The sequence below is a fragment of the Vipera ursinii genome (genome assembly GCF_947247035.1).
Source record: "Vipera ursinii genome assembly, chromosome: 6".
Classification (NCBI taxonomy): Eukaryota; Metazoa; Chordata; class Lepidosauria; order Squamata; family Viperidae; genus Vipera; species Vipera ursinii.
In genome coordinates this window covers 19269280-19292827 of record NC_139515.1, presented here as the reverse complement: position 1 = coordinate 19292827, position 23548 = coordinate 19269280, and the positions used below count along the sequence as shown (strand labels likewise).

Here is a 23548-nt window from a genome sequence, read left to right as displayed (position 1 = left end):
CTAATCATTTGTTCGTCATATTTAAGAACCGTCCATCTCCTTCACAAAGTGATTCTGGGAGATGTTCAGTAAAATATTAAAAACATAAAAAATAATATGTAAAATTTTAAAAAGGCAATGAATGTTACAAATTGATTAAAAAGTGGGGAGGCTTTCAGGGTACCATTTGCTTGCTCCAAGAAAAGGTGCAGAGCCATGTTTTTAACACCATTGTGGAAGGCCAAGAGAGTGGAGACCTGCCTCACCTCTGGTAGGGGGTAGACTTCCACAGAGTGGGGGTAAAGGCCGAGAAAGCTTTCTTTGTGGACCCCACCAATCACTCTTTGACTGATGGGGTCTGCAATACATCTTTCCTGTGTGATGGGGGGGGACATGCTGATGTAATGGGATAAATATAGTTCCATAGGTAACGTGGCTTCATGCCCTGTAGGGCTTTAAAGATCATAATCAACATTTTGAATTGGAACTGGAAGCAGACCGGCAATTAATGTTTCTCATGCAAATAATTGCAATGGCATTATTTTCTTACTTGTGTTTCCCTTCTGTAGGTAATTGGGCTTCTAGATGTCTTCACGCCAGATCCTTCACTAGATAAATTTAATGACTTGTAAGTGTATAATTTTGGGGAAAACTTTGGGTTCTGTGTTATGATTTACACTAAAACAGATGCTGATCTCAAATTTCTTTGTATTTATATTGATGGAATTATTGTTCTTCTTTGCAGACCTGAGCATTTTATGATTCACAGGCGATCCCAGTCTAGCACACAGCATTGGTATCAGTGGGAGAATAGGGCTTCAGAAATGGGTGGGTGGGTGTCGGGGGCAGGATATCAGTGTGGCATCTGCAGAAGGTGGTGCATTGGCAGGGTGGCTGTGGTCCTCCACAATATTCCCAGTTTCTCATGTGGCCCCTTGGGAAAATTAATGGCCCACCCTTGTTCTTGGTTAGGTTTGCTCTGGAGTTAACTGGAACAGTTTGGAATCTGGTTCTTCATATTAGGATACGTTAATGTAGATGTTGGTGAGTGTTATCATTATGCTGCAAGAATCGTGACTAGAATAACATCACAACCATCTATGTCTTTGCACACAATGAACTTAGCTGTTACCTCTTTACAGGTTTAAGTAGAAAAACTTCTGAAATATTTTTCTAGTTTTAATGGCTGAGATTTTACTAAATAAAGCTGGAGGACATTTAGACCAAATGTTTGCCAAATAAAATGTAAACCAGCACATTAATGCCAATTTTGTTTTTCAGTGGTGAAAATATTGCTGATGGAATTATTTAAAGTAATATATCTTATTCTAAAAGTAGTTCATTTATTCATTTGTTAGGTGTATGTGCCGCTTTGTTTAATTGTCAAGAAGTTGAATATCTGATATTTTAAAAAACCATGTTTATTATTTATAATTAGGTATTGAAATATCTGGTTATTTATTAAAAAGTAGATTGTCTTAGTCATTTGAAACCTAAAGCAGCTTTTTCTACTTGGCAGTAGCCAGGTATTCAGCCACAGTTTCTGTTGTATTCAATCAAAATATAAAATGGGTGCTGTAGTATGCAACACTTGGGAAATTTAAGCTACCTGTACAAAAACAGAAATGTGCTATTTCTTCCTCCCCATGTAGCTGGAAAAGTCTATGAAACTTTTATTAGTTACCGTACTTGGGTTTGTGTAATTAATTGCTTCCATAAATAGTTTATTTTCCCCCTCTTCCTCTGTTTTAAATTAGTATTGAATGTTTGCATTATTTGTTAGCTTTTAAACCCTGTATTTAAAGTTCTGCATTTTCTTATTACATGTGAATACAATAATATCTACCATACATGTATTAGTGTAAAAAGGCTACAGTTATTAAGTTACTTCAAACATATTTTTGTCATTAGTTACTTATATTGTTGGGATGGCTTGTGAGCTATTCAGCAGCTTTGCAATATTCATAAGCTGTGGCACATTAGCCATAATAAAATTATGGAGGAAAGCACACATCATTGTTTTCAGTATTCAACAATTGTCAGTACTCCAGGCCTGGTTCCTTGTTTATCCTGGTTTTTTTTTAATCAGAAAGTTCGGCTTTTTCCCTTGCGCTAAATATAGTCCCCAGAAGCTGAAAAGTACCTGCTTTTTTCCACCCTTTTTATGTGTTTGATCAGTTTTCTGCAAATTTCACTGTTTCCCTTTGAATTTAAATAATTGATAGCAGGATACAGATTGGACTACCTTAGACATGTTTAAAGGGTTAGGTGAATTTCATTTAATTTAGTAGGAGTTCTAATTAAGCATTAATGATATTGTATTACTTCTGGCAAGCAAGATAATATTTTTCCATGTGCCAGAGCTTCTCACATTATCTGTTCTATTCCAAAGTCCCCAAGACTTGTCCTTCCAAGTAACTTACATTGCAATCTTCAATGTAAAGTCTTCATCTTTTTATCAGTCTTGGTCGCGAGAGAGCACACTTGTGCCTCTCCTTTGAATGACTATTTATTTAAGAAATTTATATGCAATATGGAAGCGATTTACATTGTCTGTCTCTAAGAAGTATCCATTGTTGTCTATGGCCCTGTGGATTCCCATCCCAAGAACTAGCTCTGCTTAAAAAAATTAGGTCGCAGAACATGAGCTAAACTATTTAGTTCAGCTTTATCTCCTTATGCTTATCAACATTTTCTTGGAGACAACTTATTAATATGTTCACTAAGAGTCAATATTGACTTGATGGCATCTTTCCCTGGTTTATACAGATATAAACATAAGTAATAATGTAATGTTACTGTTTTGGGGTTTATTATGCTGCACAATGCATCACAGGAAAGCTAGCATGCTTCTTGGTTTATGAAGCCTGAGTAGTTTTAGTTTTGAATATTGCTGAACCACACTTCATAGTTAATTCCTGATTTGCTTTAATACTCTCTCCAAAATCTATATATTATTTGAAGCAAAGGAAGAAAACAAATCAGGCTTTGATTAATTTGCTTTTCTGCCTGGCTAATTTCAATAAACTAACAACCTTCATCTGTTTGTTTTATCTTGATTTTTATGATTCTTTAAAATAATTTTTAATGTATTATTTTTTTGTACTCTGCAGTACACTGCCCAAAGTCACTTGTTTGTAAGATAGGTGGCTATATAAATTGGTTCAATAAATAAATATTTTTTTAAAAAAATCCTGACATAGACCAGGTTCATATATTTTATGTTGGAAATGTAGGTTTGAAGGACTGCTTTATCTGCTTTATATGAGATGCTCAGTTGTCTCCACTCATCCTAATTTTGATCTGGTTTGCCTTGATAAATGGATTTCAGCTGAAGCAGTTAGATGATGGAGGGATCAAAAGAGCAGTTTTGCATCCTCTAGTTCAGGGGTAGGCAACCTCGGCTCTTTTATGACTCATGGACTTCAACTCCCAGAATTCCTGAGTCAGCTGACTCAGGAATTCTGGGAGTTGAAGTCCATGAGTCATAAAAGAGCCGAGGTTGCCTACCCCTGCTCTAGTTGAACTCAGTTTTATGTACTAGTATAAAACTATGCCAACTGTAGATAATGTTATCAATCAACGTTTCTTGTTCTAAAACATAAACCATTTGTGATGTTCAGTTTAAAAAAAACCCAGAAAGCCTTTATATAACATAATGCTAAGTGGAAAATAAGAGCAATTTTTACATGGTTATTTTATAATCTGAAGTAAATTCTATCTTGCTCTCAAACCTAGGTAATAGACTTTAGGAAGGAGTTTTGCCACCAGTTCTCTAGAATTTTAGGAAAGGTTTCAAGGCACTTCTTTTTACATTGACCTTTTTATTATGCAGACAGTCATTGATTTACAACCATTTGTTTAGTGACCAAAGTTACAACAGTCCTGAAAAAAAATAACTTATGACCTTTTTCACACTTAACAACCATTGCAGCATCCCCCTGGTTACATGATTAAAATCTGGTCAGTTGGCAACTGGCATGTATTTATGACGGTTGCAGTGTCCCGGGGACATGTGTTCACTTGACAAGCAAAGTCAATGGGGAAGCCAGATTTACTTAACCATGTTACTAACCTAACAAATGCAGTGGTTCACTTAACAGTTGTGGCAAAAAAGGCTTTAAAATGGAGCAGAGTTCACTTAGCAAGTTTCTTGCTTAGCAATGAAAATATTGGAATATAGGGCTACCTATATTCCAATTTAGGGTTCATTTTTAAAGATAGGCTTATTTTTTTTTACACTGTCCTCACAGCTTCTTGAAGAAATCTTCATAATCTGGCATGCCTATACATGATAACCTGCTACTCTACAGTATTACAATTAGACTATGTAATTTGGTTTAGTTCATATTTAATTGCCTTTTCATTTTAGCTACCTTGTCATGCCATTTATGGGAACAGACTTAAGTAAAATAATGAAGCATGAGAAACTAACTGAAGATAGGATCCAGTTCCTGGTCTACCAGATGTTAAAGGGCCTAAAGGTTAGATCTTTCTCTTTCAATTGCTTTGTTGGCTTTTGTCATCATTCTCTCTTATATCCTTTCCTGTGATAAGTAGTAGATAAGGCATCATGCTAGAAACCAGGAGACTGTGAGTTCTAGTCCTAACTGCCTTAGGCAAAATGCCAGCCAGGTAACTCTGGATCTATTATTTTCAGCTCTGGGAAGAAGTGAATGGCAAACCACTTCAGAAAACCCTTTCCACAAGAAAATTTCAGGGACATTTTGAGGCAGCCTCTGATAATCAGACACAATTGAATGAAAGAAAATATATATATACGAGGAACCTCCTCATGCAATTTTATAATCCACTTCATGGTGTAAAATTACATATTAATTGACAGATGGAATTTGGTCCTGAAATATCCAAGATGTGTAAGCTTCCTTTAAATTATGTTACAAAATTGTTTTGAAGATCCTGAATTAATTTGGCAACAATCAGTTACTCTTCTAGATTTGGGCTTAATGGTAAATTATCTCTCCTTTTATTTGCAGAAGGAGGGAAGGGGAAAGGAAGGAAGGATAGAGTAGGGATACGGATGATGAATAGAGATAAAGTAGAGTGAAGTGGAATGGAATGGAATTTTGCGGTCAAGTTTAGGACTTGCCACTGCTGAATTTACTGCAAATCAAGCAAGGAAAACAACTTTGGGTCTCACGTTGTTCTCTGATTCTTTAAGCCAGAAAGTCATCTCAGTTGCAATGTGCAATCTGGCCCAGATGCAGGGAGAAATGGAAAGCCAGAAATATTGTACCTGGTGTTTGCTGAGAAGCAACACCTGGCTGTTTTCATGTTTGTTTAAACTTCCTGTTAACATCAACAAGAAATGAAAACTTTATCTTTTTGAAAAAGAAATGGGACACTTGATGTTGTAGTACTGTCATGGGGGATTAAGAATGATTTCATATACTTGATTGATTTCCTACCTTTTCCTCTACAAGTTTGAGGATACAGGTAGAGAGCATTTATCCTTCCACAACAACAACCCCATGAGATATATTGAATTGCAATAGTGACTGATTCCAAATAACCCTGTGAGCTTTCATGGCGCAGGCAGGTCTTGAATCTGTGCCTTCCCAGTCCTAGTCCACCACATTCATCACTACATTACAGAATCACTGTAAATCATTGTTTTTCTCTGTTTCCTATTAGCTTCTTTAGGAAGCTTTGCTTGCCTACAAATATTTCCATAATGATCCTTTCCTATTCTATATTTGTGTATATTTTCCTATACATAAACTACATTGTGGAAATGTGCAAACATAAGAGTTCATGCTAAAGTTTCAAATGTTTTTTTCCTGCTAATGTAGTAGGAAGAAGTGAAAGGCTAAGATTAAAATGGCTGAAGGCTCTAGTTTGGGAATCCCACATTGATGGCAACGCCATCTGTTGAAGTGAAACAAGGACAGAAATAGAACCAAGAAGAGCTATGGTGTAGAAAATCACCATCTGAGCTCTGTTTTGCAAATTCATTTTATCTGGAAATTTAGTGCTTGCAGGGAAGAAGGGCAGACATTTGGTCTTGAGCCATAATTCAAAAGACTGGTTTCCTCCATATGTAGGTAAGGTAAATTGTTGGTCTGTATCAAAGAGATAATCCTCCATTAACAGTTTTTGGTTTGATAGAAGAATTTTGAGTTTTCCATTCATATGTTTCTCAATCTTGGTGGAGCAGTGGGCTAATGCCTCCTTAAGTAACACCAGCTGCCTGCAATTAGTGCAGGTTCGCATCCCACCAGGCTCAAGGTTGACTCAGCCTTCCATCCTTCCGAGGTAGGTAAAATGAGGACCCAGATTGTTGGGGGCAATTAATCTGACTTTGTAATAATGCCGCTTGGGGGGTGTATGAAAGCCCTAATAAGCAGGCATATACATAGAATGAAGGCTACTGCTAAGCTTGTAAGCCGCCCTGTGTCTTCGGAGAAGGGCAGGATATAAATAGAATTAAAATAAATAAAAAAATAAATAAATAAATCTAGATGTCTGATTTCTGACAATTTAAAGATTGATTTCTAGGTTGTTGGATTGCAACTTCCATAAAACACAGCTAAAGTACAATAGGTAGGGTCTTTTTGAGTTGAAAGACAAATTTTAATTTCAAAAGCTTTTCATGGACACTGACAAAATGGCTCTTCCCTGTGAATTCTTGCCCATTCATGTAACAAATGTGTGTAGTGGGGTGCCCCAGGGCTCTGTTCTAGGCCCAGTGCTCTTCAACATCTTCAGCAACGATTTGGACGAGGGGATAGATGGGGAACTCATCAAATTTGCAGACGACACCAAGCTGGCAGGAGTAGTCAACACTCCAGAACATAGGCTTAAAATACAGGAGGAGCTGGACAGACTTGAACAATGGGCACTATTTAACAAAATGAAATTCAATAGTGAAAAAAGTAAGTTTCTACATTTAAGCAAGAAAAACCAAATGTACAGGTATAGTATAGGTGGTACCTTGCTCAATAGTAGTAACTGTGAGAGGGATCTAGGAGTCCTAGTGGACAATCATTTAAATATGAGCCAGCAGTGTGCTGCAGCTGCCAAAAAAAGCCAACGCAGTGCTAGGCTGCATTAACAGAGGGATAGAATCAAGATCACGTGAAGTATTAATACCACTTTACAGTGCCTTGGTAAGGCCACACTTGGAATACTGCATCCAGTTTTCGTCACCATGGTGTAAAAAAATGTTGAGATTCTGGAAAGAGTACAGAGAAGAGCAACAAAGATGATTAGAGGTACGGAGGCTAAAACATATAAGGAACGGTTGCTGGAATTGGGTATATCTAGTTTAATGAAGAGAAGGACGAGGGGGGACATGATAGCAGTGTTCCAATATCTCCGGGGCTGCCACAAAGAAGAGGGAGTCAAGCTATTCTCCAGAGCGCCCGAAGGCAGGACAAGAAGCAACGGATGGAAACTAATCAAAGAGAGAAACAACCTAGAACTAAGGAGAAACTTCCTGACAGTTAGAACATTTAACCAGTGGAACAACCTGCCTCCAGAAGCAGTGAATGCTCCAACACTGGAAGTTTTTAAGAAGAGACTGGACAGCCATTTGTATGAAATAATATAGGATTTTGGACTAGAAGACCTCCAAGGTCCCTTCCAACTTTATTATTATTATTATGTTATAGTGGGGACATTCAGGTCACAAAATAGCATTTATGAGAAGGCAAACAGATGAGGCTGTTCTGAACAGTGTCTCATACTCTAATCTTGCAGTATGCTCATTGTTGGCCCAGATTACCTTTATCCATTAACAGATGGGTATTCATGCAAAGTGCACCACTGAAGACACCAAACATTTTTGATTCCTAAAAACTATAAAGAGGTTTTGTGGGGCCCTGAGGCATATCTATAAATATAGACAAAGCTACAGCCTGATGTTTTGCTTAGGAGAAGACCTTCTTTAAAATAAAAAATGAAAGTCAAATCAGGATGAGGATGACTACGTACACCACAATGGTTCCCCATGGATTGTTTTTGCCATTGCTCTGAAAAGCTTTGGAACAAAAAAAAACATGTTTCATCAATAGCAAATGAGTAATGTGTTTTTTGTTTCTTTCCACAGTATATCCATTCATCTGGCATAATTCATAGAGTAAGTAAAACTCTTCAGGCTTTTCTTTTTGATAGGTTTATATATTCTTGTGGAAAGATTCTCTTCAATGATATATCCATATATAGTGCTTGGAATTTTTATCCTGAAATTTTATCCTGAAATATACAAAGAAAGATAACGTTTATTGCACAATTTCAATTATTGATAGCTACAAGGCTTCATTGAAAAAGTCTTTGCTGTTTTTAATGAGTACTTGGTTAATGTATTCCTTGGGTTCTTTCATGTACTGTTTGCAGAGTTACAGCTTAAATGCAAATTAAACTCTATCCTTCAGGAATTATCACAGTGTTGTTGTTGTTGTTAGTTGCAAAGTCGTGTCCGACCCATCACGACCCTATGGACAATGTTCCTCCAGGCCTTCCTGTCCTCTACCATCTTCTGGAGTCCATTTAAGCTCACGCCTACTGCTTCAGTGACTCCATCCAGCCACCTCATTCTCTGTCGTCACCTTTTCTTGCCCTCAACCTTTCCTAGCATTAGGCTCTTCTCCAGTGAGTCCTTCCTTCTCATTAGGTGGCCAAAGTATTTGAGTTTTAGCTTCAGGATCTGGCCTTCTAAAGAGCAGTCAGGGTTGATCTCCTCTAGGACTGACCGGTTTGATCGCCTTGCAGTCCAAGGGACTCGCAGGAGTCTTCTCCAGCACCATAGTTCAAAGGCTTCAATTCTTTGGCGCTCAGCCTTTCTTATGGTCCAGCTTTCACTACCATACATTGCAACTGGGAAGACCATAGCCTTGACTATACGCACTTTTGTTGACAGGGTGATGTCTCTGCTTTTTAGTGTGCTGTCTAGATTTGCCATGGCTTTCCTCCCCAGGAGCAAGCATCTTTTAATTTCTTGGCTACAGTCCCCATCTGAAGTGATCTTGGAGCCCAGGAAAATAAAATCTGTCACTACCTCCATTTCTTCCCCATCTATTTGCCAGGAATTGAGAGGGCCAGATGCCATGATCTTGGTTTTCTTAATGTTAAGTTTCAACCCAAGTTTTGCACTCTCCTTCTTCACTCGCAACAAGAGGCCCTTTAGTTCCTCTTCACTTTCTGCCATTAGAGTAGTATCATCTGCATATCTTAGGTTGTTGATGTTTCTTCCAGCAATCCTAATTCCAACTTTTGATTCATCTAGCCCTGCCTTTCTCATGATGTGCTCTGCATATAAGTTAAATAGGCAGGGCGACAGTATACAGCCTTGCCGGACTCTTTTCCCAATTTTAAAGCAATCAGTGGTTCCGTGTCCAGTTCTCACTGTTCCTTCTTGACCCGCATATAAGTTTCTCAAGAGACAAATAAGATGGTCTGGTATGCCCATCTCTTTAAGGACTTGCCACGGTTTGTTATGATCCACACAATCAAAGGCTTTAGCATAGTCAATGAAGCAGAAGTAGATGTTTTTCTGGAACTCTCTAGCTTTCTCCATGATCCAGCGTATGTTAGCGTATCACAGTAATCATTTCCAATTCAATATAAATGTGATGAATGGTACAAGTTTCTTTTGTGATTGATTAAAAGGAGATCAGGATGTTTGCATGCATGTAGTATTTTCATTTTGCTCAGTGGAAATGTTATGGTTATATACGTACACACATGTTTGACTTTGGAATTTTTTTTAATCCTGTTGCTTGCTCCCTTGGCTTCTGTGATTTATTGATCAGTCACTGCCAGAGAAGCTTCTGGCTGAGTATTCGTCCCTATGTTCATATTTGGCTACACATCAATCCATTTGCATTCTGGGCCATTGTTTGTCTTGAAGAAGTAAAAAAAATGCCTGCCTTTGAAATAAATACTTCCAACTACAAATAAATTCAGTTTTAGATTTCTTGTTTTAAATATCTTCCTAGGATTTAAAACCTGGAAACCTAGCAGTTAATGAAGACTGTGAGTTGAAGGTAAGAAACTGAATGCTCTAGTTGCTTTTTCAGAAGTAAATACTGGGGAATCTGGAAGTATGTCAGATATAATTAATGCAAAAAGCATTTTAAAACTGAGAACAGGTTACAGTCTGTAGCACTATTGTGTGAAGTAATAGACTGTTAATGTCTGTGTGCCTGGATTAACTCCAGATTTCCTGACTAAGAGTAGACTCTGCAACGTTGCACACTATGGTATGTAAGGATGATTGCTTATAAAAGAAGTTTGTTAACATTTTTCCAGAAGCTTAAGCTTGAATGTTTTACATAGATAATTATTGGATTCCATCCCGTTATTTGTAAGAAGACAGCAGAATCAAGTCTTTGTCTTTTACAAAAGACCATTTATTCGTCTTTTACAAAAGGTATCTTTAATTAAGCTGTGGAAAATAAGATACAAGCTGGAAACAGCATGCTCGTCTAGATTGGGGTAATAGGAATAAAATGCTGAGTAGACACTCTAGGGCTTTTCACTTTGCAAGGCTTTCATTTAGACAATTGAGCATCTTAATAAAGGCTGTGTTGATGGGGTTCATGTAAAAAGCTTCAAAAAAATAAATTATTTTTGAGTTAACGTGGATTGACTGAAGCTACAAAGTAGTTCAGTATGACCTTCAGTTTGGGTGTATGTTACAACCATAGCTGGTTACTAAGTTCAGAATTTGTATGAATTTATGGCAAAGAAGACAATCTTTCTAACAAGCAGTAATCCATAGGAGAGCACATTAACGCAACATAAATTACTTAAGTTTTGTTAGAGCATCATGTCTGTGTTTAAACAGATAAACTGTTTTTTAAAAAAAATCCAACAGAAAAAGAGGAATTAAACAGAGGGTTAGATGTAAAGTATTTTCATGGAAATGTTGTAGCAAAATCCTCTGAAAACATGCAAAGCTTCTTACCTGCCAGTTGTTAAATTGCAAATTTAACATAAGAAAGCAATTATAGGTAGTCCACAACTTATGATCAGTTATTTAATGACTGTTCAGTCGTTACAGGCTTGAAATGGGTGCTTTAGAGCAGAGCTTTTCAACCAGTGGTACGGGTACCACCTGTGGTACATTGGCACCTAGCAGGTGGTAAGCGACCGTCCTAGAAAAGTGGTAGGGGGGGGAATGAACTGAACCAGTGGTAGCACCACAGAAGCCTGAGCAAGAGATGGCTAGAGCTGCAGGGCTGTCAGGGCTCAGCAGAAGCGCCAGGATCAGCGCCAGGCTCCAGCTGGAGCTCGGCGCTGATCCTGGTGCTTCTGCTGAGCCCAGAAGAAGCGCCGATCAGCTGGAATGTTGCAGCATCTCCGGGGACTTGTGGTTCACATTCAGATGCTTGGCAAGTGATTCATATTTATGATGGTCACAGTGTCCCAGGGTCATGTGAAGTGACCAAAACCTGCTACAACCACCCAGCACAGGGGGCGGGAATAAAAACCAAACACACCCCACCCCACCCCCGCTGCCAATCCTCAACAGAAAAGCTCACAACAATGAAAACCTCGGACAGGAGGAAGAGCGCTGCTGGGCGGGCAGGCAGGTGTCTTGCTTGGCTGTGGCTTGGGGGGCACTTTTTTCAGTGCCATTGTAACTTTGGACACTCAGCAAACTGTTGTAAGTCGAGGACTACCTGTACTTCATCACTTTTTTACTTTTTTTTTGGTCATCAAGTTTTTGACACCTTGCTAGGCGACTGGTGGTACTCGGATGTTGCCATATGCTTAAAGTGGTACAATGGGTGGAAAGGTTGAAAAGCCCTCCTCTAGAGATCATAAAGCACTTCCTGTTGTAATAAAATCTCACACTTCTTTTCCATCACATGGCTACATTTTGAGCACTTAGCAGCCTGTTCTCATTTACAACCAATTGCCAAATGTCCTGCCATCATGTGATCGCCGTTTATAATTTTCTCTCCCAGCTTTGCCAGTGTTGGGAAGCACCCAGCCTAGCAAGGAGAAGAAATCAAGCTCAGAGCTAGACTGGAGTCACAGTACAACCACAAAAGGGCTAAGGTCAACCCTCCCTAGGTTCCTTGGAGCCTTATCTACTGGTTTGCAAGAGTAGACTACTAGACTGGGGAGATCCCTGTATTATAGAAAGAACATAATAATAGTTAACTCAGACTCTGCAGGTGTGTATCTGGTTGGGTGTGCCTAACACCCAGAAAAACACCCAGAAAGTCAATAGGGGAGTCAGCAGAAAAGTTTGAAATGGAGGGGATGTTGGATTTCATCCATTCCCCTACTGCAGCAGCCCCCAACCTTTTGGGCAGCAGGGACCTGTTCCACGTAGAAAGGTTTATCCACAGACTGGAGGGGTGTGTGGTTTTGTATGCGGCCTGCAGATGCAGCTTCGCTTGCTTGCACGGACCGGTTGTTGGCATGCCGCAGACCAGTGCCAGTCCACAGACTGGAGGTTGGGGATCCCTGCCCTAGTAAGCAGAGGGACTTTCTCTCCCCCTCTATGCAGGGAGGAAAAATCCTTCCACACACTGGAGGAATGGTCCTCAAATCTGGCAAAAAACACTGACAAAATATAGCATTCTCGTGGTCATTCTCCCTGGCTTGGACCCTTTCCTCTCTCCACCATGTCCTGGAAGCCCAGGCCCCAGCAGTCTGCTTCATGACCCACACCATTGCTTAACAACTGCAAGAGGGAGAGCCAGGATTGCAGTCGGTGAACAAAGTGGTCACATAGTATCTCAAATCAACAAGATTTCAGGTCCAGTTGTGGTTATAAGTGGAGGATTACCTGTAAGTGCTCTATTTCATTTTTTAAAAATTGCATTGAACTGGTTCCACATTTTGGTACGTGCAGTAAGGAATAGTGAGATTGATTTTCAAATTGTATCTCCATCAACTTTGGGCATAGTATCCTTGAACCCTATGTAATGCTTGGAGCCAGAGGTCTTTGACACTTTGCATGGCATTTTGGAGTATCTGATAATTGGGGAGGGGGGGATCTGTTTCTGCCAGCTGCATTATTATGGCCTAAAATAAGCTTAAAGCTTTCTCAGTAGCTGTGAATATATGAATAATAAGCCAAATTCATGTGGTTTCAGTTTTGCTTTATGATTGTATAATGTAAAAATAATTCCTGTGAACTGAGATTTCCACCTACAACTGTCAGGAAAAATGTAATATATAGAACCTGCGTTTATGATGATTGAATAAATAGCATGTAATGGATAGGGCTTTGAAATTCTTGTCCTTTACTTGCAAAAATGCTACTTAATATGAACAAGGCTACAAAATCTAAATAACCGTTTGCATTCCTCTAAAATAAGGGTATCATTTCATTGCAATCAATTATTTGGATAATGTTGTAAGTTGAACGAAGGTAATGACAAAATATATGAATATGAGAAATGTATTTTAGCAATAAGACCAAAATGTAATGTAGCCTGTTAGGGATCTTTAACTATTTTCAAGGTAATAGGTTTACATTTTTAGGAAGAGGCCATTGAATTAATAGGATTTAAGAATGATAAATATATTAATAGATATTTTCTAACATGAACAAATCTCATCCCAATTCAAGGTGTTTATGACATTCCAGAAATGAAAATAGATTATACTTTGTTCCTCTAAAACAGATTTTAGATTTTGGGCTGGCAAGACATACAGATAGTGAGATGACTGGCTATGTGGTTACTAGGTGGTATCGAGCCCCAGAAGTTATACTTAATTGGATGCATTATACACAAACAGGTAATTTTTGTATTTGCTAGAAACTGTTTTTCTGTGTTGGGGTTTCTGTAACCACTGATTTCATCACTCCTATTGCAAAAGAGCAGCAGCTTTACACTTGGGGGGAGGGGGCAAAAGCCCTAATAAGCAGGCATATACATAGAATGAAGGCTATTGCTAAGCACATTTGATTTGTGCTTAGATTGTAAGCCGCCCTGAGTCTTCGGAGAAGGGCAAGATATAAATGGGATTAAAATAAAAAAATAAATAAAAAATAATAGACTAACGGAAAAAGTCTATTGTTTTATTAGCAGAGACATTGAATAAAATTGCAAAGAATTAAACAACAGGTAGTGTAGCTCTTTGCATATTAATTTCCATAACGTTTCCAGAGGGAAACATCTTAGTTCTAGTCATCTGCATGACATGAGGTAGGTTTCTGAAATTCTTGGGTTTCAAGGCTTTGCCATTTCTGCAATGTCTGACTTCACTTGTCTGGTTTACCTATTCAGTCATTCTTAACAGTGGCCCCTTACTATGGGGACTTGGAAGCCGAGTAGCCATATCTAGCTTCTGAAAAATCTGCCTACAAGTAGTCTTTGCTTACCAATCATTTGTTCATAGACCATTTGAAGGTACAGTAGGGCTGAAAAAGGAGAGTTACAACCAATTCCAGCTCCCAGCACCTTCCCACTCACGTGATTTGCAACCTGGGCACCTGGCAACTGGCTTGTGGTTACAAAGGTTGCAGTGTTCTGCAGTCACATGATTGCCATTTGCAACCTTCCTTGCCGTTTTCCCACAAGCAAAGTTCCATAAACAAAATCTCAGTCTCTCTCATCCTGGAGTAGCGACCCCAAACCTCACCTAACCTTCACAAACCATCACATACCCTGCAGTTTCAATTACCATAATTAAATGAAGGTTACCTGTATTGCCTTTCATGCTTGTATTCCTATGTCAGATACAAGTATCATCATTGTGATTACATACAATGTCTCCCACAATTTCCTCATCCTCCTCTTTCTTCAAATGCTATCCTGAAGACTTAGACCAACAATTATTTTCTCTCTGCTAATTCTGAGTCTTAATTACTATATTAATTATTTATTAGTTACCACTGTTTGCATTTCTGACAAGGGAAGCTGGTACTTCCAGAAAACTCATTTCATAATAGTGAGCCAACCATAGAAGTGTTATTTTTATTTTTTAAAAATAATAGCCTACTGATTCATAGAACTCACTGGACCTGATTATTTTTTTTTCAGTCTTAACACAAGATTTATGAGCAGATGAAATGGAAATGAGACTATAGCATGCTGAGCTCCTTACATGAAAATTTAAAATGTAATAAAGAGCTGGCACAACAGACAGCTTTAATTCAGATCATACCCAGCTGCTTCATCAATGCTAAAGAACAGAAACTTTGAAAGAAAGAAGATGCCTGTAGATCAGACCATTAATGTTCTAAAAAGCATTCATTGAACTATTGAAATTGCAGAAATAGAATACACATTTTCAGTTACAAATCACAAAACACTGATTTTGTGTTGTTGCTTTCTTTTTAAAGGTTTTGTGGTTGATTGATGAGCTGAATTTAGATGTTGCTCACCAGTTTAATGGGTGCATTTTCTGTATTTCAGTGGATATCTGGTCAGTGGGGTGTATAATGGCTGAGATGGTAACAGGAAGGCCCCTTTTCAAGGGCAATGATCGTATCCTTTCTTGATGAATGCTTCACATTAAGTTGGAGAAATATGCAAAAACTCAGGTATCAAAGTAAGTCACTTTGTAGTCACTTAAAAATCATCAGTTGAGCTATTTATGTGCAAACATCAAGGCAGGTCCAGTGATCTATAGCTTTTCCAGAAAGTTGTGAGATTAATAGTTTGTTCCACCTCATAGCATTAGTGATAGCATTTAGACTTATACCAACCCATAGCACTTTACAGCACTCTCTGAGCAGTTTGTAATGAAGAAACATTACACAATCTGGGTCCTCTTTTTACCGATCTTGGAAGGATGGAAGGATCTAGCCATGTCAAGATCAAACTTCAGGCTGTGGGCAGAGTTTGCCTGCAATACTGCATTTTAACTACTGTTCCATCAGGACTTTGTTATAATTAAGTATAATTAAATGCTGGTTGGACGTCACATTTTTAGCTCCAACATTTGGCATATAGGGTTGCATTTCAGTTTATTTTATATGTGTTGAAGCAGTTTATGTCAATGGGCATTTTAGAGGCTCAAAATGAGATGAAAAATCAGTGTTTAAAGTCAAATGTAGCTTTCTATCTTCAACATTTGGAAGACAAGGTCATTGATACTAGATTAACAAAGAAAGAAAGCTGAAATTTTAATTTAGTTATTGTAAGGTCCTGACTCGGTTATTACTCCCAAGAAAGCTGAAATCATGAAATGCATTGTTTCAAACAGGAACTTTTATTGAGAATCAGTGAAAGCAGAGTGGCAAAGCAAGATCTGAGGAATTCCCATGTAAATTGTTACATTAAGGTTTTCCTTGACAAATCCCTCCCCCCCAAGTGTCCAACTTTCCAGCGCTCTTCCAGCCAATCTACAGGTGTGAAGTTGTTATGGGAACTGGAACAATAAGGGATGGTTCCCAGCTCCTGTGTCTTCTTTTTACAATGGCTCGGAGATAAGGCAGATGGCTCCTGGCATATTCCTCCCCTTCTTCACACCCAAAGCGATACATCAAAACGTAGAGAGAACAAAGTAAAGGAAATACATCTGTGAGTCCCCGTTCCCGATTATGAAGGGGTCCTGACAGTTATAAAAGCTTTTACAAATTGTTAGCCTGAGAACACACAAAGAGATGACCAAAAATAGTTGTTAATTACTAACCAACTGCTGGTAGTTGTGAAAAAATACATGAAGTATATATGTTATATGGTTTGATTTCAAGAGTAAGAAAATCAATTATATCATTTTTTAATGACATGCTGACTGAATATTTGATTCCTGACTTTGACATTCAGATCTGGACCAGCTTACAGAAATTATGAAAGTTACAGGCACACCAACTCAGGATTTTGTTCAGAAGCTACAAAGCCAAGATGTAAGTTGCTGCTTTTGCAAAATTTCCATGTGCAGGTTCAGAAATAGATGGTTCTGTGGTACTTAAATGTACTGGTGCTATTTTGAGATTTTCTTTTAACACAGCATAGAAAACAGCAAATCAAGGAAATCTGGTTAGAAACTATTAGAAACTTTTTTTAGTTGGTTTTTTTTCATACACTTTTTTATTCACAGTCATCAGTACCCCATTAATATAAATCATGTGTGTCAAACTCGATCACATCACATGACGTATTGTGACATTTTTTGCCTTTCTAGAGCTGGGGTGGGTGTGGCTTATGCATGATGCATCTGGCCCGTGGGCCGCCAGTTTGACACCCCTGATATAAATGATTGCTATCTTAAAATCTATATATCGTAAGAAATGGTTCTAACTTTTTAAAAAGAAATATTCTAGGCAACTTCTGTTTGAAACCTTACTTATTGTGATTCTTTCACCCTTCAGATGTTGCTGAACTTCCCTTTTCCATGTTAGATATGCTTGATGTAGGAACAAATTGTCACATGATCGCAATAAAATGATCTGAAATCAAAGGAAGAGATAGGTGGAAATTGTTTATCCTAACCAATCGAATGAGATAGAGACATATGACATCACTTCTCATGAGATGGACAGCTATATAAATTTGATTAATAAAAATTAAAAGTCACACAGACAAAAATAAGAGGTGCAAGAATGTTAAACTTGACTTACATTGTATACAGGTAATCCTTGATTTATGACCACAATTGACTCCAGGATTTCTGTTGCTAAGCAGTTGTAAAGTGAGTCAAACTCAATTTTGCTAACTTTTTGTTAAGGAAATCACTTGTAGTTGTTAAAATAATAACCCAGGTATTAAGCGAATCTGGCCTCCCACATTAACTTTGCTTGTCGGAAGCTGGCCGGGAAGTTGCAGATGGCAACCACATGACCCCAGCTACTGCAACTGTCATAGAAACATGCCAATTGCCAAGGCTCAAATTTTGATAAAGTGACCATGGCGATGTGGCAATGTTGTAAGTACAAGGATTGGTTGTAAGTCACTTTTTCTAGTGCCGTTGTAACTTCAAATGTTCACTAAATGAATGGTTGTAAGTCGAGAACCACCTGTACATAGCACTTCCCTTTGTAATGGCCTTATAAGCACCGGCCCCTAGAATTGGACACAACTGGAAAGGGGAAACCTTTACCTTTATGTGTGTATGTACATGTGTGTATATATATATACACACACACATACACTTCCAAGATTTATGATTTTCCTGCATCTGTGGTCTGAGAAACTAAAATCAAATTATCTTAAACTATAGAAATTATTGAAGGTATACAAATTGTGTATGAATTAATTTAGGATCTTCAGATTCCAAAGTGAACTCATATGTAATTTTTCTCTGTATTCCAGAAGTGCATTTTTTCCCATATTTTTTCCCAGGAAGGAAACCCAGTTTGATGGCATCTAATTTCTTTTTCTTTGTTTCTTTTCGTAAATTAATAACAATTCACATCCAATAATCTTTGTTTCTATTTATTTTAAGGCAAAAAATTATATCAAAAGTCTTCCACAAGTACAGAAAAAAGATTTTGCTGCCATTTTAAAAAATGTAAACCATTTAGGTAAGTTAAATATTGATGGATGTAGTATATTAGAAAATTATGTGATATCAAGATAGTAAATAGGTTGAGTTTTTTAGTTTAGTTTTAGTTTTTATTAAATTTTTATACCGCCCTTCTCCCAAGGGACTCAGGGCGGTGAACAGGGCATATGATAAAAATACAAAACTACAAAAGTTAAAATAGAATTAAATTAATGCCCAAGATAAAACAATAAAATATACAAATATTTAAAACCCAAATTAACTCCCCATCAGGCCAGGCCAGCTTGTTCAAACAGGTGGGTCTTTAACCTGCGCCGGAAGGAGCTGAGATCCGGTGCCATCCGGAGCTCCACCGGCAGTTGATTCCACAAAGCCGGGGCGCCCACAGAGAAGGCCCTCCCCCTGGGGGCCACCAGCCGGCATTCTCTGACTGGAGGCACCCTGAGGAGGCCCTCTCTGTGGGAACGCACAGGGCGGAGGGGAGTTGACGCCGGCAGCAGGTGGTCCCCGAGGTATTCCGGACCCATGCCATGTAGGGACTTGAAAACCATCACTAAGACCTTGAACCTCACCCGGAAGACAACTGGTAACCAATGTAGCTCGCGGAGCAAAGGTGTAACATGGGAGTACCGGGAAACTCCCAAGACAACTCTCGCAGCCGCATTCTGTACCAGTTGGAGCCTCCGAGTGGTCTTCAAGGGAAGCCCCATGTAGAGAGCATTACAGTAGTCAAGGCGAGAGGTCACGAGCGCATGAGTGACCGTACACAGGGCATCCCGGTCCAGATAGGGCCGCAACTGGCGCACCAGGCGAACCTGGGCGAAAGCCCCCCTAGTCACAGCTGCTACATGATCTTCCAAGGTAAGTAATGAATCTAGGAGGACTCCCAAGTTGCGAGCCCTATCCACGGGGGGCAACAGTTCACCCCCCATAGAAAGGGATGGAACATTTTGAATGTCCCGGGATGCCGGAATGTACAGCCACTCAGTCTTGTCCGGGTTGAGTTGAAGTCTGTTCCTCCCCATCCAGACCCGAACCGCCTCCAGGCAACGGGACATCACAGCGAGGGCATCACTGGGGTGGTTTGGGGTAGAAATAAAAAGTTGGGTATCATCAGCATATTGATGATACCCAACTCCAAAACCACGAATGATCTCACCCAGCGGTTTCATGTAGATGTTGAACAGGAGAGGCGAGAGAACCGACCCCTGAGGAACTCCACAAACGAGAGACCTAGGGGCCGATCTCTGCCCCCCTGCCAACACCGACTGCGAACGTCCCAGGAGATAGGAGGAGAACCACCGAAAAACTGTGCCTCCCACTCCCAATCCCCTGAGACGCCGCAGCAGGATACCATGGTCGATGGTATCGAAAGCCGCTGAGAGGTCTATCTTCTACATGAGTTATCTTCTACATAAAAAACAATTTCAAGATTTTTTTGTGCCCTGTGAAAATTTCATTGCAGAATTATTTTCTCAATAATTTCTTCATAATTGTCAGATTTTCTGGCTAATAAAGGTAAGCTTTTCCTGCTAGATATGCTTTATTATAAATTACAGTTCTTTGAGCTTCTGGTCTTTGAACAACTACATGATCTCTAGAAGATGCAGAACTTAACACAAAATATTAATTACATGCTTGATCTATTTCCAGAGAGTTTGTCCTTAAATTTCCTTTCTAATTTGTTGATCCAGCTGTAAACCTTTTGGAAAAGATGCTGGTGTTAGACCCAGAGAAGAGAATAACAGCAAGCGAAGCTTTGGCACATTCTTATTTTGAAACTATTCATGATCCCGAAGAGGAAAACAAAGCAGAGAAATATGATGACACTTTTGACAACATGGATCTGCCCCTGGATGAATGGAAGTGTATGTTTGGAATTGTTGTATTGAATAGCCGTCTTCTAATGAAGATGAGATTGGTGTAGGAAACTTTATCTATATTCTACAAATAGATTTTTATACATTTTAATTAAAATATAATTCAGGGGAACTGAGGAACCTGCTGCATTAATTGAGAGAAATACTTCTTTGTCCTTGCTGTTCCATTCTGTCTCTGACCTATATTATTTCCTCTCTTCAAATTAATGTTCTAAACTCTTAGACAAATGTCTTTGCTAGGCTCAGTTCTACAAAGGACTTGAATATACACAGAAGGGCAAGAAATGAGTGAACAGCAAGGAGAAATGTAAATAGCTGTGAAAGCTTCTGTAAGCAGAAATGGCATGGTATAAATTTAATAGGACTTATTAAAACTGCCCTTATCATGAGGGAAAAATATTCTTTGCTGACAGCATTCTGTAAATTTCGCATTACAAGAATTAATTGGGGAGGTTTTTTTCTGTCCCAATGTGTTTTTAATCAGAGACTCATGCTCGTTAAGATGGCTACAGGGCTATGTGTGCAAGCAATATACTTCGATTCCATGAAAACCATCAACTACTTTGTGTATCAGATGGCTTTTGAAGTAGTAAGAGCAAACTGGCGCTTTTTCTGATAATCAGTGAAGCAAGAAGAAGGGAAACTGGTTTCTAGGCACTGGATGCTTAAAATACCTGAAATATATAATTGCAAATGCTATCACCATCAATCCTCTATGTACAGCTATGCCTTAATTGGGCTGATTCAAATTTATAAAATAGAGCCCAAATTTCAAGGTGTTTTAAATTGTGTTTTAAAAGTTCAGCTATAGCTAAATGGGAGACCTCAAACTGTAAGTTACTGATGATATTGGTTAATAGACTTATTAACACAATTATAAGATCTCAGGAAAAGATAAAACAATTTGTGTGACCAAGCTGCAGATCACTTTCCTCCTTCTCCCAAGTCTGGATTACTGCACCATCTTAATAAATTTTGATTTTTTTAAAAAAAATGTTTTCCTGAATCTAACGTGAATATTTTTGTGTTTCTTTAACTTTTTCAGGTATCACATATAAAGAAGTTGTAAACTTTAAGCCACTTCAGTTGTCCGAGTCAAAAGAAACAGTAGTATAACCTCAAGTTGTGTGTTTGTTTAAAACTGAGTAAATAAAAGAGACTGTAAATGTTATATTTATGTAAATGTATATGTATATAATTATATAAATCTTTTATAAATAAATGAGATGTAACCATTTTAACATGAATTTTGAAGCCATTGGGCTCAAAACTTTTTATATTGTAAATTACAGCAGTTCCTCTGTAAAAGACCCTTAGTCCTATTATAAGAGAAACAACACTTTTTTCCCCCTAAGATGAATCATCTCTGTTACGATATTTTTCAAGGTATGTTTCAATTACAGGTAGTACTCAACTTAACAACCACAGTTAGGGTCAGAATTTCCATCATAAATCATTGTGATTGTAAGTTAAATCAAATCTGATTTTATAATTTTTACAGCCATCATTAAGTGAATCAACACAATTGTTAAGTGAATCACACGATCAGGAAGCAAATCCAGCTTTCTCAATGGACGTTTTTTGCCTGAAATTGGCAAACATAAATTGTGGTCGTGTGACTGCAGGATGCTGCAGTCAGTCATAAATATGAGCCAATTGTGCAGGGATGGTGCAACAGTCATAAGTGAAAGTAGAGATCGTAAATTCCTTTTTCCAAGGCTGTTGTAACTTTGAACCATCATTAAATGGTCATACGTTGAGGACTGCCTGTATTTAACATACACTGGGTCCATGCACACTTGTTGAGAACCAGTTACCTATACTTTAAATATTTGCTTGGAAGCTAGTGCCTTTATAAATGAGATTATATGATTATGTGAATGTTTCATTCTGCCTCATGACCACCTCTAGATTCTGCAGTCCCTTCTCTTCCTCCTAGTTTATAGTTTCCATTTGAAAACTAGTTTTCTTCACTGTGTGCTCTCAGCCAATTAGAAGATAACTCATAATGTGCATATTGAGCATCAGTTTCTTAAGTCGCAGCTAGCAATATGGACCCTATGAACACGGGAAATTTACAGTCGAGTTCCTGAATCTTACGATGGCCCAAAGCTCCTCAACCAGATCATCAACTAGATTATCTGAAATATTATAATCTAATTGCCAAACAGTTACTGAGCATGTTTATTCTAGAGATCTTTTGTAGATCTTTTTCTGCAATGGAACTTTACATACTTGATTTCAAGGGGAAACATTGGGTGGTCAGTTTTATTTAGTCAGTCTAAAAAGAAGTACACGACAAGTGAAGAAAGACAAGACAACATAAGGCTTCTTTCAGCATTCTTACTTGGAAATGCAAGCATGGAGTAGAGTGTGTATGTTTGTACACATGTTCGTATGCACTGAAAGTCAGATTAGATGACATTTTGATTAAATCAGATTCTCTAGTTCAGTACTTCCTGTTGTGACTGACAAGGGTAATCCAAGGGTTTAACCTAGTAATACTAGGTATGTTGCTTGAAATTTGATAAACTGCCTCTAATTAAAACAGGGACATTTTTAGATGCAAAACATACAATGTTTTGTTTCTTGTCATCTCTGTGTGCTGAATTTTAATTAAATTCACTGCTTGCTTTTTGCATATTTGTTTTACTATGCAGGTTTCTTTCAATGAAAGAAATCTAGAATCCCAAACTCAATCTTCTGTAATTGTGAATATGCTCCTTTAAAAAACATGTATGAAAAAATAGTTAATGATCATTGAAATAATCCATCTCTCTGGTAAAAATAAGCCTTCATAAGATAATGACTATTGACTTGGAAAAAATAGCATGCCATTCCTTTTATTTATCAATTCTGTTGAAGCTGAGAAACTCAGGAATAAAAAAAACAGTAATTGTTTTCTTTTAAAATTAAATGTAAATACAACCATGTTTTACGTTAAATGTATTGTAAATTCTTTGCAATGCATTTCTTGTCTACCTCCAACTTCAATAAATAACAGTAATGTTTTTCTTCTCTGTTCTGAACAGTTTTTCATGAAGTTAACAGGTTTTTAAAAGGCAGATATTAATTGTAATTAAAATCAAGTGAAAACAGCTGCAAAGATACAAAAAACTGCTCTCTTGTTTTGTTCAATTAATCCCAGCAATCATGTGATCCCTAGAAAAGAGGCAGCTACTTCAAAGAGTTCCTGTATCTTTTTGAAATAAAATTCCAAATTTTAGCACAGTTCTATCAGGCTACCACCAGTAGTTCAAACTGGAAGGAGATATTCAGTGTTGATTTCAGGAACATCTAAACGC

The 23548-nt window shown here is 38.1% G+C and overlaps 1 protein-coding gene across 2 annotated transcripts in view; it reads left to right on the top strand.

Moving 5' to 3' along the window:
- Positions 1-23257, top strand: part of MAPK12 (mitogen-activated protein kinase 12) — a 32283-nt gene extending 9026 nt beyond the window's left edge. Inside the window, exons 3-12 of one of the 2 annotated variants that reach the window (XM_083365666.1) lie at positions 549-607; positions 4352-4463; positions 8051-8080; positions 9939-9986; positions 13593-13707; positions 15330-15401; positions 16686-16765; positions 18304-18382; positions 20058-20286; positions 21289-23257. In XM_083365666.1, the coding sequence (XP_083221792.1) occupies positions 549-607; positions 4352-4463; positions 8051-8080; positions 9939-9986; positions 13593-13707; positions 15330-15401; positions 16686-16765; positions 18304-18382; positions 20058-20286; positions 21289-21301 (837 nt within the window). In that variant the 3' untranslated portion in view covers positions 21302-23257. The remainder of the gene's footprint in view (positions 1-548; positions 608-4351; positions 4464-8050; positions 8081-9938; positions 9987-13592; positions 13708-15329; positions 15402-16685; positions 16766-18303; positions 18383-20057; positions 20287-21288) is intronic. The other variant, XM_083365665.1, reaches the window with a different exon arrangement.
- The last annotated feature ends 291 nt before the right edge of the window (positions 23258-23548 follow it).